Source organism: Lineus longissimus, chromosome 8 (assembly GCF_910592395.1).
Source record: "Lineus longissimus chromosome 8, tnLinLong1.2, whole genome shotgun sequence".
Taxonomy (NCBI): Eukaryota; Metazoa; Nemertea; class Pilidiophora; order Heteronemertea; family Lineidae; genus Lineus; species Lineus longissimus.
In genome coordinates, this window is record NC_088315.1 from 2,617,636 (window position 1) to 2,633,581 (window position 15,946).

The 15,946-nt window shown below is 41.3% G+C and overlaps 3 protein-coding genes across 5 annotated transcripts; 1 reads left to right on the forward strand and 2 right to left on the reverse strand.

Annotated features, from left to right (window-relative positions):
- The first annotated feature begins 129 nt into the window (after positions 1 to 129).
- LOC135492663 (peroxisomal membrane protein 4-like) lies at positions 130 to 1,770 on the forward strand. Its single transcript, XM_064779235.1, has 4 exons — positions 130 to 249; positions 505 to 567; positions 733 to 931; positions 1,384 to 1,770. Exons 1-4 carry the CDS (start codon positions 155 to 157, stop codon positions 1,642 to 1,644), a joined length of 618 nt encoding a protein of 205 aa, XP_064635305.1. The 5' UTR covers positions 130 to 154; the 3' UTR covers positions 1,645 to 1,770.
- A 664-nt stretch (positions 1,771 to 2,434) lies between these two features.
- On the reverse strand, positions 2,435 to 10,927 carry LOC135492290 (myophilin-like). 2 transcript variants are annotated; one of them, XM_064778656.1, is made up of 6 exons: positions 10,809 to 10,927; positions 5,607 to 5,664; positions 5,244 to 5,318; positions 4,854 to 4,924; positions 4,164 to 4,368; positions 2,435 to 3,597 (listed from the first exon to the last, which is right to left on the reverse strand). In XM_064778656.1, the coding sequence occupies exons 2-6, from the start codon at positions 5,655 to 5,657 to the stop codon at positions 3,436 to 3,438; spliced, it is 564 nt and encodes a 187-aa protein (XP_064634726.1). In that variant the 5' UTR covers positions 5,658 to 5,664; positions 10,809 to 10,927; the 3' UTR covers positions 2,435 to 3,435. The 2 variants fall into 2 exon arrangements, with proteins under 2 accessions (XP_064634726.1, XP_064634727.1); XM_064778657.1 differs by lacking the exon at positions 10,809 to 10,927 and adding an exon at positions 7,059 to 7,237.
- Positions 10,928 to 12,607: 1,680 nt separating this feature from the next.
- Positions 12,608 to 15,828, reverse strand: LOC135492322 (uncharacterized). Of its 2 annotated transcripts, none has more exons than XM_064778715.1 (7): positions 15,381 to 15,828; positions 14,752 to 14,903; positions 14,463 to 14,536; positions 13,960 to 14,100; positions 13,462 to 13,576; positions 13,105 to 13,186; positions 12,608 to 12,919 (listed from the first exon to the last, which is right to left on the reverse strand). In XM_064778715.1, exons 1-7 carry the CDS (start codon positions 15,382 to 15,384, stop codon positions 12,789 to 12,791), a joined length of 699 nt encoding a protein of 232 aa, XP_064634785.1. In that variant the 5' UTR covers positions 15,385 to 15,828; the 3' UTR covers positions 12,608 to 12,788. The 2 variants fall into 2 exon arrangements, with proteins under 2 accessions (XP_064634785.1, XP_064634786.1); XM_064778716.1 differs by having other exon boundaries at positions 15,199 to 15,827.
- Positions 15,829 to 15,946: the final 118 nt, after the last annotated feature.

The window sequence follows — 15,946 nt, forward strand, 5'->3', positions numbered from 1 at the left end:
AGCCCAAGCAATTACAGACCAAGGCCATACATCTGTCAGCTCAAAAGGCCAAACGCCTAATAATGCCAAATGCCAAACGCCAACATACGCTATTTGCCAATCGCTGAGCGAATTATTTTGTCGCAACCATCGGAAGATCATGTGACCAATCAAAATGGCAGCCGCCATGGTAGCGATAAACGGGCTTCTAAAAAACGAACAATATCGCCCTTTTCTCTCACTTCTGAAGGGATTTCGAAATGGAGCAGTGTAAGCATTGTAGATCTAGATATTTCCGTTTCGAATAACTAATTTTAATCGTGCTTGCAAAATATCGAAGCCAAGTTTTGCCGTTGCGTTGCCGTTAAGTCACGCTGTGTAGTTGTGTCTTTGGACTTAGGTCACCGAAATCGATGGGTAGGCCTACTGTATGTACGTGACATCAGCAGTGCGATGTTAATCAAGTCATATTGATCGACATGCTGTGGTCACACCACAAGAATAAAACAGTTAAGTCTTTTTCAGGTATGGGGCAAAGGTTCGGGCACCACATGCCTTTGTTATGACATTCTTATTTAGATCTGGAAGGTAAGAATGCTACTTCTGTCGCTCCCAGTCCTAATCTTGCAGATAGAAATAAGCTTTGCGATACACAATCTCTTATGAAAGTTTAGCGCTGACATTTTCTTTACTGAAAGGTGAGACTTTTGAAACCAAAAAATTATCCATGAAAGATTCTTCTTTTCTTTTTAGTTTCCAACAGAAGTTCAAATCAATCGCCGAAGCAACATTCACTCATTCCAAAAATCTTGCCAGTTTTGTGTTTACTTACAAAACGTTGTCATTATTGATGCAATGGTTGCAGCGTGAGAAGTCACAGATACATGCATTTATCGCTGCATTTATTGGTGGATGGCTGGTATTTGGGCAGTATAATAAAGTCAATGAACAGGTGTGTTTAAATGAGATCATATACATGTACATGTATGTATTGAATAATATGAGGAAGGCTCGAGCCTTGATAGGGAGCTCTTTGTTAATAGGGCTGGTGAGCAAGAAGACTCGGGTGGTGGTGGTGGTGGTGGGGGGGGGGGGGGGTATATAGTTAGGATGATGCCATCATGGCAGTTGACCGAAGAAGCAGTTGGCCAGCACACAATGTCAATGATGGCGAGTAGTCCGTGGTTGGGAGAGGGGGGATATAGTATACATGTACATGTATGTATTGAATATTAAGACGAAAAATAAAGACAATTCATTCACTCCAAAATCAATTTCTTATTGGGCGACAGGAAAAGTCAGTCCATTAATAATTTGAAGTCACTGACAGTAACATAAAGGTATGTATTGTTCTTTGTCATCAAATGAATGTGCTATTAAATAAGGTCTTCTTTTCGCTTCCAGATCAACTTGTACTTACTTTCAAGAATACTCTATGCACTGGCAAAACTTGCAGTAAAAAACGGGTACATACCTCAGCCAAAGAATGCACCCTTTCCACTGTTTGGTGCTATAGTGTGGGGTGTGGTCTTATGGCTGTTTGAATACGAACGCGACACCCTCCAGAACTCTCTCACTTCCTCTATGACATATCTTTACGATGATAGTACGATCTGGACGAATATCAAAGACTTTTTGTTCTACAACAATGATAGGGTTTGGTAAATGTTAAGGTCTCATTTTGGTTCTCCAGGGAGTTGGAAGTTTTGCCCTGTTGCATTGCTCTTGGACTGATCAAGTCACTTCTGATAAAAAAAGATGTATTTGTATTTGTGGTTTTAAAATCAAAGATCAGAAAAAAATTGCAGGGTATGGGATTGGGGTGGGAAACCAAATGGAGTTACAATGAAATGTTGATGTAGGCTCCTCAAGATGTTTAATAATGAATAGTGCGTTATTATGTTAGATACATGCAGTTCATGTGCTCTTTATAAATGTATATAGACTTATCTCATGAAGCATTATACGAGTAATTGTAAATAAAATCAAACAATATCAATACGACATCTCCTTTCTGCTTTCTTATTTATTCGTGGACTCCCAAGTCTGTCGTGATAGTCCGTTCACAGTTGTCCGTATCATCGGACTGCCATTTTCGTTTTTGCATGATAGACGGCGATCCCGTTCTAATTATAATTACAATGTAGTAAATGGCTGATTGACGTGAACGGAATAACTTGGCTGGTCCACTGAACGTTTTGGCAATACATGTAAATGACCTGACGTGTCACGACGTTCAAAATGCCCTCAACGCGAATGGCTGGATCTCATGATATTGTCAACTCCGGAATAGGATGCTCGTTTAGGCTTATCAATCTTCCAAGTATCTCTTTGTTCAATGTTTTATATATATTAGTGCATCTGTTATCATTATGGCACGTGTATTGTGTAGATTCGTAACGTGAATCGGGCCTCGCGTAAACATTTTGAAGTAAAAACAAAAGAAACAAATCTATGAATGTTTTAAAGTATTTATTGCGAAGCGAGGATAAAATGTTCATGTATTCTTCAGTGAATGAAAATGGAATGCTTATTTTTTAAATCATAGTTTTCTTGATGAATTGGCAAATATTTTCACTGGTCTAAGGCACCAGATTGAGAGTCTCATATTAATGAACCCCTTAATGAACTACTATTAATGAACGCCTTGGCTTTAATGTTCGCCCGTGTTGTGGCGGTTCACGAGACTATGGATTGTTGAGCACAATGGAAACGGCGCCTTCCGGTCGTCGCCACGTAACACGGCCCAGTTCCACTGTGCTCCAATGAAGAAGAACCAAGACTTCCAGCGGTATTGCCGCCGTAGCCTCCGCCCATATTTACGCGCGTTGTCTTTAAGCTTAGCAATGTCAATACATTGTTGGTCAAGATGACGACTTCAATGCTCATTTACTATCACCCGAACCTCCACACCGATTAACTTGGTAGACGTACTCCGGAGGCGTACTCGGCACTGTCCCGGCATTCTTTACTATTAAGTCAAAATATAACAATTATGCCCCATCCTAAAAGTGCCCAAAATTGTTTTATTTACGCATGGTATTCATACGGTACCCACGGGGAAGCACCATAAAGTTCGTGAGTTTCAACACATTGCAAAAATCCTTAATTGAAAAAGTAAGTGAATTAAACTTAAAGACTAAAGTGCATAAGTGTGGCAATCTAAACTGTACAGGGTCTACTGACTTCGTGACAAAATTGATGGACTGATTCCAGCAATGGAGGTGGGCTACTCCGGAGGATGGTTCGAATTCCACCCGTGCATGGCCGTACAGTCTGAATTTAAAGTGTTTGAAGCTTGGGTTGGGCCAAGATGCAATGCGAATTATCAAATTCTGTGTTCAGATATTACGTTGCGTTGTGTCCAAGGCGATACCCCGGGGCCCTATAAAAAGTAATTGATACAAAATTATACATGATCCTTGTAATAAAGAAGATCAATGTCGAGCAGATCATTTAGTCTATAATCATTCGAGATTTGCCAAAATTCTGGCCGGATTGGTTTGCCCCCTTGTTGGACCCCGCCTGGAGACCGATCACTCCATCACCTGCCCTCATCTGCGCATCTGTAAATTCTCTCTTATTCTGCTCGGATTCCTTTGGTCCTAGAGTTCCATCCTGTAATTATATAGAGAAAGGGAGTGAGATCGTGGCATACATGATTGAACAAGATCATGGTGTAGGCCAACTGCCAGATTAAATCTCGTATAAAATCATATCAACCAAAGTATTTCTAAAAAAACCGAAGTTGTCATTAAAACCCGGACCTATTTTTCTTGGACGTTAGTACATCCATTCGATGTACCAAGTATGGATTCATCTATACTAACTTGGTTGGACGAATTGGACGTACTGGATGTTAGTGCATCTATTCGTTTATCCCTTAAATGTGCCTGAACAACTTCTAACGAGTTAAACACAAAAAGTTAATGTCCATCGGCCAAAATGACGACTGAATTAAAATAATTTAAAGTTTCAGGCACAAATATGGCCCTTGACTAAGATCTAAAACCAACGGATTTTCTGAACCCAGAGTACCTCTGCAGCAGTGGTTATACAGGGGTGAATGCGACTGGTAATCTTGAAAACATGACAAATGGATCAAGAAGGTGGTTTCAGGGGAGGAGTATGCAACTGACCCTGGTATACGAGAACGCTGTCACGGGAGCAGTTACACAGCCTACCTTTCTTCCCAGTGCCAAGATACCATTCAAAACCTGGGGCATATTCTGGCTCTCGTACAAATCCACAGTCTGGAAAAGGTCGACCTTATTACATCCTAGTGTCTCACACCCATCTAAGAAGTGACCAATATTCTCCATCTGTTTAAACGCCATTTTACTCTCGTTAATTTTCTTCACTGCGCCGGGTAACAGGACATTGATTAAGCTGGAAAATGATCAAATCTTATGAAAGAAAAACATTAGAAAAAATATCAGATCAATGAAGATAATGGGATTTCGATAATGATACCAAGCGGATTTTTTTGAGGGGTGATACATAACATGAGCTATTTGGTAATCGCAATTTTCCTCAGAATCTTACGGTTGGGTTTATGCCAACTAGCTGAAGACATTCTCAGTTAACAGTCCGACAAGATTCCATTAACACAAGCAGAGTTAGAAACTGTTCTTCAGAACCTTTGTATACTTCGTGTTGCTTATGTCATCCGATTCTGGCGGGGAATTCTATTGTTCAAGGTCTGGTCAAAGGTGTGAGAAAACTGGATGCCCCGTCGCAGTCCACGATTGGCAAAACCCACAACAGAGTCACCGTTCTATTAACTAAAGAAGTCTCGTATAGAAAAACATTTTGATGCACATTTTCACACTCCGCTTGCCGCGTACGGACTTGATGAAATAAAAATAACTTACTGGCACAGAACCACGCCGCTCTTTAATGCCTCGTGTAACTCTTTGTCTGTCTTCGTATCTATATCAGGAAGCTGCAAGAACAATTGGATGCTTTTGATTAAGATGCAAGATCATTTACAAACAGTAAACTTAGAGAGAAACCAACATTGAGGCCAGAATGTCACGTTCGTCAAATCAACTGAACTGATATGTCACCAGGAGACGACCAACTGGACCCGCTTCAGGATCTATTCCCCTTTCCAAAACCTTGAGTAGTGCAATGCAGAAGAGGATAACGTGATGACGCGAAGTCATGTGATTTCGTACCATAGTGTCAATGGACGTCGAATATGTGTATACCGGTAATCGGAGTTTGTACCCTATTCCAATGCGTTCAATTCATCCACCTACCTCGCCACCTCCAAGTTTCATCCTCATCCACTCGATGGCATCATTAGCTAGTTGAGAGTCCCATTTTGCGTCTTTCTGGAATATTAAGACATTAATGTATTCATTAGTTCATCGCCGCGTCAGTTCCGATGATTCAAATACTTTTTCTGGCTATTTTGGCTAGATTTCTATCAATAATTTATCTGTTTTGCATTGGGTTAGCACGCCAATACTCTGAGCAGCTTTGATGGTGAGCTGAAAGTCTAAAATCCAAGCCACATTTTTTCTCTACAACAGCCTTATTTGTCTGATAGAGGGGGCCATCAGCACACGCCGGTGATCACTCCAGGTATGTCCCGATCGACTCAATGAACTCGGACTCACCTTTGCTGCAAGCTCAGCAGTCATACCATATCCTGTTGGTCGGTTAGCCATTTTTTATCTGGAGATACAAAGAAGGAAGTATATATGTTTGACAAAATATCAATGGTACTTGCCGATTGAGTCTGCGAAGAATGTTAAAAATGGTCCGGAGGCACTTCTAATACAACAAAAGATTTGACACCCCTGACTCGACCTAACCGGTGACGAGATTTGGGAAGGTAGTCCCTCTTAGTCTTATGTCATTCGTCGCCCCCACTGACATGACGATTGTCAGTGACGAGGCCGCGCAGATGCAGATTGTTCAAAATAGGTCTCCTAAAAATCACACATTTCGATATTTTTGTGAGTTTTTTCATTTATGTTTTTCAAGTATGGTTTAAAAAATCTATACTTGCTTTTATTGATGTAGCACAGTAATTTAATAAAGAAGATTTGTAGCTACGATAAAAGCATTTCTGAAAACCTTTTTAGAGTCGAGGTTAAAAGAAGCAGTTTTTTAGTTTTTGGCGTTATTAATGTCTGATTTGCACTGAAGTTCGAGTCGATTCTCTTGGAATCGAGTCGAGTCTTCGAATGAGCACTGTCTGTCTATCTTGTATGCAGTGTTATTAGACTCTCGCATTTTCTTGACTTTATATACTACCTTGACCCAAAATCAATATTTGTTCCAGTTGATAATCCTTGTTTTGTATTGCATGATTGCAGTGATTTCGCCAGACATATTGCAAGAGTCTCGTCCTGTCGTCGATTGTTATTTAAGCGATCTATAAATATTTGGAGACAGGTGGATTTCGCCGGATTAACAGGCTGTAGACTTGACAGTTGGTCAATACATTCGTTGACCTTTTAAGAAAATATTGTTGATTGGCGTAAAAAAGGGATAGGACGCTGAACACAACAGAGGAAATTCGCCGGAAATCTCATGTGTTCTTTACTCTTTCTTTTTCGTGAACTAAACGACACAAAAACATATATTCTTACAAGTTACAAACAATGACGCCAAATAATATATTGCGAAAATAGGCGAAAAATGAGAACGAGTCATACGGAGAATATACTGTGAGTTTGCTTACCGAATATGACCTAATACATATTCACTTAGATACTGTATATGTAAGTGCTCGCCATTATAGTTTTGATATTTGCTTATTCAAAACGTGTCAGTTCTGCAGACTATTTCGTGAAAAACTGAACTCTACCGTATCGAGTGATATTTTGCTTGAATGTTTGCCTTTGACAGCACATTCAATAGAAACATCCTACTTATAGAGCTGGTATACACCAGTCATGCACGACCAGCATGCATGACATGACCAGACCCAGAAGGAAAACATGTTCAGTACATTGACAACAAAACACATTGCTTTTGATTGACCTCGTATCAAAACTGGATGCATATGGGGCAGGGTAAACTATCAAGGCTCAGTGTCAGAATAGCGCTGATATACTTGCATTGTATATGCTTTCCAAACATAGATTAAGTGTTTGGGCCACCGCGGTGTTCCTTCAAGGTTCCCTTTGTGACGGTGGTTATTGAACCAACCTGTGTTTATAACGAATGGCCAGTGCAACTCGAATTTATCAGAGGCGAAGTGACGCACACGAGAGGCTGGAGACGTGACTCTTTCGAACTATGCAGAAAGAATTTACTGTCAAAGCAAATTGGCCAGAATTAATGGCCCAAATATCAGTTGATGTATAATCATTCAAATGGGGTCATCGGTGTTTATCAGCGGGCAGTAAATTAACCTTGAATTTACGATAAAAAGATCACACAGACTGAAGGGTAGTATATAAGTACCAATGTTGTAAGCGAGTTTGATATGATTTGATTCCATGACTCACGCACCTTTTCGCGGAGGAGCTTATGTACATTTCATGTACATTTCATGTACACGATGATGTATATTTCATTGATGTACATGGTAGCAGCGAGACACTACTAATGTACACGAGAAAACGGAATAAACAGCCGTGATGTACCAAGTATACTTTCAAGAGGCTGTAGTCACTATTGGTTATCGATTCACTCCCACCTGGCTATCAATATCCAATGATAACAATATGACATTTCAAACGACTGATTGATTTTCTAGTGAAATGAGTGATTTTTGCCGCATAGTAAAGGCGAGCATATACTTCTTTCCACATTACATGCCGATGTATAATTGGCGTTGTGCGTCGGTGAGGAGATTTCGCCATAATATCGTCCTCCCTTTAGGTCCAAACACCAATTATACCCCTCAATATTAGGTGATCAGGTTGTAATTAGCAATACATATAAGACATATTTCAAGAATCATATAATATTTTACGTAAAGGTCTGACATGAAACGGTGCATTGGCTCCTTGTTAGCAACACTTTGACAGCTATGAATGGTACCATTGCTGAGAGTAACGCGCAGGTTAAATTTAACCGCAAGCCCAGGTTTCCTGTACAATCGGTGTCGCACATTCTGTAACATTTAAATGTACGTGACATATTGTACTATGGCATATGATATCAAGCATTTGCCATATTTAAACTTAGTCAGAGGTCGACCGTTTATAAATTTTATAGATATAATGTTTATTTACCAATTAAGTGTTATGCATGTGTGTATGTTTGACCGGAGGAAGGGTCAGCCATAGTTCAAGTCAGGCCTTAAATTCTATGGGCAATTTGAATTAAATAGGTAAATTTATGGCATGACCTGGGGCAGTCAAAGATTGCAACCTCTGAAAAAAAGGTATGACAATTATTGCTGTTCAAACCTTATATTCGTGTTAAAAAAAGACAAGCAACATCTTGGCAGAAGGTAGTCAAAACGTGTTCATTACTGCTCTCTGAATAAATTCTTCCTAAAATACTTTCTACTAGGTCAGTGACCAGGCCTACATGTATATGTGTGACCTGGATGCATATCAATGGCTTAGAAATTCTGAACATTATAACATCACGTATACTTTCCTGGGCGAACATAGTTGGCATTATATCATCTGTAGGTTAGTTTATTATATCTTTGTAGACCCCTTTCCAATCCTCACATTTAGGCAACAGTTTATCAGTAGCCTATCGTGTTCACTAATGATACGGCGGGTAATGACGTCCACAATGGTATTTGTAGTAAATTAGCTCTTATGTTTCGAATACTTCAGAAACTGAGAAATATTCATATTCAGCCTGGTTCGAGTGTTTGTTTTGAATTTTCGCTGTATATTTCCATCAAGGCCAAAGCTCAGTATTGAATACATTGAAGCTAAAATCACAACCTTATTTCATTTGATTGACGATGGTAAATTTGAACAGTCCATCCAGTACAGGAAGAATAGGCTTTCTATCATGCCATGAATGCAGACAAAGCATTATATTTGATTGATTCATAGGCCTAACATATGCTGCCCGGGCCTGCACTGTTAACAACACTGTCAATATCTGAACACGATTTCTGTCTATAATTAAGTGGCCCATGCGTCCTTCGTGGGATGATAATAAGCCGAACAATTCAAACATCGATTGACTTCTGCACATAATGGGAGTTTAATCACTATCAAGTACGCATACAGGGGCCCTGCTATTGTCAGTATGATTCAAGATGAACTATAAGTGAGAGAAAATTGGATGATCAAGCATTGTTTGATTATCATAATTGCCCGAACATCTCTTTGTATCTGCGCCTTCTTGAATTAACCATGGAGGTATTAAGAATACATGTACCTCCAAGCATTAACCCATTACGAAAACATATTGCTTAAAACTATGCACCCCTGAGGTTCAACCAAGGATTAAAAACAGGGCAACTCCGCAAAATGCTGCAACGATCCTGGTAACAAGTGGCTTTCAATACACTCCGCCTCTCGACTCGTATGTGACGGAGGAGGGACAACCCTGAATCCGATCTCAGGATGCAGGTTTTGCAGTCAGAATTCAGGATGCATCCTCGGGTCACGAGCCTCAACGATCGGCCAATGGCGGCAGAGCAATACAGCCAGTGTCAGAGTTTTAATCGACCCCCCAAAAATGTGCGTGCTGCCAAGGTTTGCCAAATCATTTAAATCGACCGGCAGGGCCATAGCAACGGTGTACCGTGTGTCTAGTTCAAAGAAGAACAACATTCCAAACGTGCAGCATTCAAACATCTCGTGTTGAAACGCATCATTGCAATTTCAATAGATTCGTGTCCTAGATATTAAATATCATAGTTCGACCGGTCAGCACTACACGCATGTTGTTCACAGTTGCAGAGGTAAGATTGTCAACAGGCGATTTTATATTATATTAGGGCAATCTACAGGTTGATCCGTACGACTCGGTGATTTCGCAGGCTGTGCAATATTTTGTCAGGCCACCCTGTACTACAGTCACATTAGAATATCCCGCCAGTAGCCCCCTATACCTGAACAGTCCTTGAATATTGATCAGCCACCTGTCAGCTGTCCATGGTTGTCGAGATAGGCCCTCGGTTTAAGGTGAAACTATACAGTGACTTAATTTTGCCAAACTTGCGAATACCAGAACTCTACTAACTACACCAAAAATCGGACAATATATTGTTCGGAGGCCATGCAGGGCACCCTCCTTTGGGGAATAATTTTACCATTTTGAGGATTTTTGAAGAGTTGTGGTGCTTCTTAGATTGCCAAATGGGGAGTCACTATAGTTTCACCTTAGGGCGCACTGAGAAGCACCAATATTGACTGCAGTGAGTGATTTCGCAGGCTTTGTCAAGCCTGGCAACCCTGAACATAGTCAAAGTAGAATATCCCGCCAGTAGCCCCCTATAACTAAACAGTCCTTGAATATTGATCAGCCACCTGCCAGACGGCCGTCATCCCAACCACTCCAGCCAGCAGGAAGATCTGTGATCAGTCGTGAGATGAGTCAGTATCCTATTTGGTTCCCTTGGCAAACAACCAGCATTTATTGCCCGTCTCAAACGTATAACAATAGAAAATATTTGAACAATTCGTCTATACCGGCCAAATATCGATCGCAAGTTTGGTCATACCTGTAGCTGTTCAGAGCTGACATACCTTCATATAGAGGGGTGTGCATTAATGGAACGATGAATGAGTGGTCGACTCCAGTATATCGAAGACTTATTAAGACATAGATAAATCACTATTCCGCAAAAACTGTGCAAGCAAAATTAATGACACTTCCATCAGCAATGGTGATGACTGTCAGGAATAGCTGTTTCAAATTCGGAAGCGATAGCTTACCTGGTGTTTGAGTTACAGCAAGATGAATCCAATGAAATCGCACGTCGTGTTACAACCAACGCCCAAGTTTAAACTGACAGTGTCGCCGCTCACGTTCGAGACCACAGTCGGTAAATTAACATAATGATCGGAAAATGAGTTATGCTTGTGTGTATAATGGTGATTCATCGGGTCAATCAGGCAGCAGGATGTTTAGAATTTAGGCCATGCTAGACACGATTTTCATTTCTAAAATCTCCATAATAAAGCGAATGCATAATTTCAAAAACATTTCTTTACGTCATATTATACTTTATTTCGTCGCACGGTCAAACGAGACATGTCATAAATGCCAGTTATACGATGAATGTATGTTGGATAATATAACACATCATTATCCTGATTATTCCCTAATGAAATTCCTTTCCTGTGTTGCAGGCCTATACGTAGGCCCAGAAATTCTAAATATTTTCTAGGATTTTAAAAACCTTGCGGGTGAACACGGATTTAATTAAGCATAGTCGGATTACGTCGGAAATGTTCTTTAGAAACCGTGACTGATGGTATGACCATGGCAGATACTATGAACAAAAAAAACAATTCCGGTTGAAACAATCGGGATAGGGGTGTTGCCTCGTACACAGGGGGGATCTGTGTCAACGCATTTTTTAGATCACAACAAAAATTATAAGATATGAGAAATTGCTGACAATAGACGAAGCTGTCGTATGGATCTCCCCGGCAGATTTTTCTGGCGAACATTTTGCATCAATGAGTATTATCGTTGGATTCGGGGAGTGTTGCGTTTTTATCGATACACCATGTAGTTTGTATCGATGTTGCAAAGGGTCACAAACATTGGCAGTTGAAAAGGTCAAGACAAGCTCCGAAGCTGACCTCAGGATGTTTATTCCGAAAACTTGTTGTTCTCTGGCCGACCGATTCCCGGCCTGCCTGCCAGAGTAGGCCTACAATTAACGAAGGGTCAGTAAGCAAGGGATCTTGCTTACTTGTTCGATCATCAGTTCAGGATGCCTCGTTCAGCCGTGAAAAGGGACAGATGCCAACTGGGTCGTTAAACATAGATGATTATCGGACAAAGAACTGGTTGTGGCTGGCTGGTCGATAATTATAGACTTCTATTAAGGACGATTCATCCTGTCACTGGTAACAGAGGCAACGAAAATGACGGGTTTGTCATCGTTCAATAGGTTTACGCCTATTTGATCTGTCAACGAAGAAAAGACCCGTGTATATCTGGTGGTTAGGGTCCTTTCCATTACAATGGCTAAATGTCGGAGGGCCGTTGTCGATGAGTAAGGGTTATATCTGGGCAACCTCCTCTGGCCGGCATGTCTGCATGCATTTGCTGCGAACTCGAGATGGAGTATAATCGAAATTCGTCGAACATGACTTGCGAAACGTTCCTAGTGTCCCCAAAAGATGTCATCTTGCCTTTGTTCAACATCAGCCGACTTCCGTATTTTCTGTCACATGTGACCCGGGTCGCATCCATCGGAAATGAGAAATTCATTAACTGGGCGACTGTCCTACTAAAATAATGATGTTGACTTCGATGTCGATAACATATTTGGTCATTCGTCTGACTAGTGATTCAGCAACGTACCAACTGTTTACTTCTGCTGTAAGAGTTTTGGCCTGATTTTGTGACGATTTGCTGGACTATTCTAGACCGAATACGACCTCAAATTTCGTCTAAAGAGGACTCTCTAATGTTCAGAGTGACTGTTGTGATTGCCAAATCAACGACATTATCTACCCATCAATTTAAAAACACACAACAACGGCATAGAAAAACATGTTTTTTTATTGACCTGAATCAGTGAAACGTACCCCGCCGATAAGTTGGCGCGGCGTGATTACTTTGATACCAGCGTCCTTCGTGAAAATGGTGGGGTTATCGTTTCAGCTCCCTACAAGATTAGTATATTGCACCTTCGATATCACAGACTTAAACATGATGAAACCCATAGACAGCGCTTATTTACAGTCTTCCGATCTGTCGTACCTATCCTTTGTAAACATAACATCAGACCTTATCGTATATTTGCGTCCATCCTTTAACTCGGAACCTTCGTGCAGGATATCGTGTTGGAACACCAGTATGGAACCTGAAAATGATGAATTCTAAATGGAAGTCAGGAATACACAAATTTCTGAAAGTAAATTAACCCAACGACAGGACCTTCTGATTCGCTCATTTCTAACTAACAAACCTACAATATCTGCTCAGCTCAGATCACATTCAAGACGGCACTGACTGACTCGAAGAAAACAGAAGCATCGAAATACCAACCGGTTTTTGGAACTACAGGAACAGAGTCACCACTACTTGGGTCCCATTTTTCCAGAAATGTGGTCGAACCTCCTTTGAAGCCCTGCGGAAGAAGAACGAATCATAAAGTTTAATTTTGCTCTTCTTCGTTTATAGTTTTGATCTGCACTTGGAGATGTTATATTCTCCCGGGGAAATAACAGTTTTCGTGCCACTACGTTTAGGCGCCTATTTGACATACATGTATTGCCCCAGTGACGCCGATGCAAATGAAACGTGGGGGAGGATGAAGAAGCAGGAAGTTACCAAGTTTTTTTGGCTCTGATAAGCGCGGATGGTTGGAGCTAGAAGGTTCAAAAGGCCGATATACAAAGTTACCTCATTTAGATATAGCTGCATGGTGATGTAACTTCTTTCGCCGTTATCTCTGCGGTATTCGCCGTCAAAATGGGGCGCAAATTTCTGGCCGGGGTCGTATCGGAGGATGCGCAACCTGAAAGTGTTATATACACTTACAAAGTAAGTTGCTCAGACGCATAAAAATTTTATCAAGGGACGAGAGCGCGTGACACGACAAAAATCGTATTTTAAACTTGACTGCCATCTCGTGCAAAGACATCACAATAAAAAGATACAGAGTGACAACAACATTTCTGCCATTGTGGTTTCGTTTCGAGGGGGGGGGGGTTACGGGGCGGGGGGGGGGGGGGGGTTACCCGCGAGGATTTCTTGAAAAGTATGGGACGGTCACCTTCGTCAAAAGAGACCAATAGGGCATTGTGTCATACTGTTCAGGCTGAAGCTTTATAACGCCGACGGAGGACGTTCCGATGTGAGCCGTTTGGGGGTGATGATAGAAAATTAGTATAGATGTACCTCTCATTCAACCCTAATGCTCTGTGTCCTTCCCAGTACTCCGGCACAAACTTCTTTATCCGCTGCCATATCCGCTCAGCCTGTTCGGTCGTGTCCCAGATGCAGCGGTAGCTATTTCTGATATCTGTCATCAACTTCTGTCTGAAATTATCGTAAAATGTCAGGATATGTTTTTATCAACATGCACAATGTCGTAAATCTTTATAGATTTATGATAACGCTTAAAAGAATGTGTGTGGCTGGACCAAATATCCGAGGAACAGTTTTTGACCAAGTAAATGATTGCTCAATGACTCTCATGAAAAAAAGCTCTCCTACCCATAAATATCATTCAAATAATATGCCGCATTTTTCTCCAACTGTCATTTCCGACATTTCCTGGGTTTATTTTATGCCTAGACAATCATGGGTCAAAATAATGATGTCCCACTGATGGTTGTATCACCAAATACGGCCAACGTAGAGGTAACCTCAGGTGTTGCTTAACCTCCATATTTACGTACCTTCCTCCCCCGACATTTACCATGGCCGGTTCGTAGCCCTTCTCCTCCGTAATCGCTATAATTTCATCGCATTCCTGCAAAAAGAATATCAATTTACCCCAATCATCATTTTTTTTCAAGTGCAGTACTGATTGTCGAGGCTATCTGACTGACCCACCCCTCTTTCCGGGAGTGTAGTCGGGAATCGGGGGAGGAGTTTCCATATTTTAACACTTGACTTGATACCAGTCGGTTTTCAAAGCAGAATCATTCGGCTCAAGAGAAACTGAATAGATATGAATACACCTACCTCTTTCGTGAACACATTATGCAATACAAATGCCAGCTTGTCGCCTATGATATTCTCATGCTTGAGGTCAACCTTCCTTATGGCACCGTCGTCAGATGACATGTTTTCTTCCTTGCTTCCCCTGAGAGATTGAAAGACGTTCCTCACAAAATCTGAAAGGTGAACCTCGGCAAACTTTAGTACATCTGGTCAACTACTCCGTTGTAACATAGAGAGGCTAGTTTGGAGCTCTACTATAGGAATGTCGGATAGCCATCTTTTGCGATCGCTACACTGTCGAATTACGCTCACTTGGACTTGAGCGAAGCTAGGTCCAGAAGAATGGGGAATCCATGCAGGAGTCAGGTTGGCTTGATTGAGTTTCACCAAAATGCCAATAGGCGTCTCTGTAGCCTGCTATCTCACTGACAGCAAATTGACATTCAATGCACATGCCTTGGCACTCACTCGAATCAGACACTCTCCCGAAGTCACATTGAGGCCACCATCATTGGACCCCCCGCCGTGTTTACCAATATCTCTCTTCAGCCGAATGTCACGTTTGACATGTCATCAATCCAAGATATTTTTTGAAAAGATCTAAAAAGGCCTAGCCTTGCATGTACTGTAATGTCTGATCTTCCACTTACCCATTCAAATGATATTCAGCTAAATATCGATATGACCTCGTTATTCCCGTTAGCTAGTCTGTTGTATAAAGTATATACAGTTCGTCTTTGGTCAAGAAGTGGCCTTCTTTTTCGTAGCTATCGAATGCCCATGGAGCTAATTGAAATAAGCATTACCGACCATTGCAAGCCTTGATATACTGTGTGACCAGGTCTATATTTAGCCACGGAGGTCATAATTGTCGGTTTGGAGTGCTTCCTTGTAGGTAACGATTTCTCACGGATTACACGTCATTCTTGACAAATCGATCTCAAACACGCTTTGGTCTGGTGCTGCCATCCATTATGAAGCTTGTTAACTAACCTATAATACACCTCGAAATGTAATGGTTACAAACTCCTATCCAAGATGGCTGCTATGTCTGCCATCTTGGAGATGCGAAGATTCTGACGACGGGCCACTAATGTGTTGGAGATTTGGACGCGTGTAAGAGATTCGGTATGACTATACACCCGCCGGAGCCATTACTCTTCTAACGTATACAAGGACAAGAACAAGACGATTGTGGGGCACTTACGAAAAACAA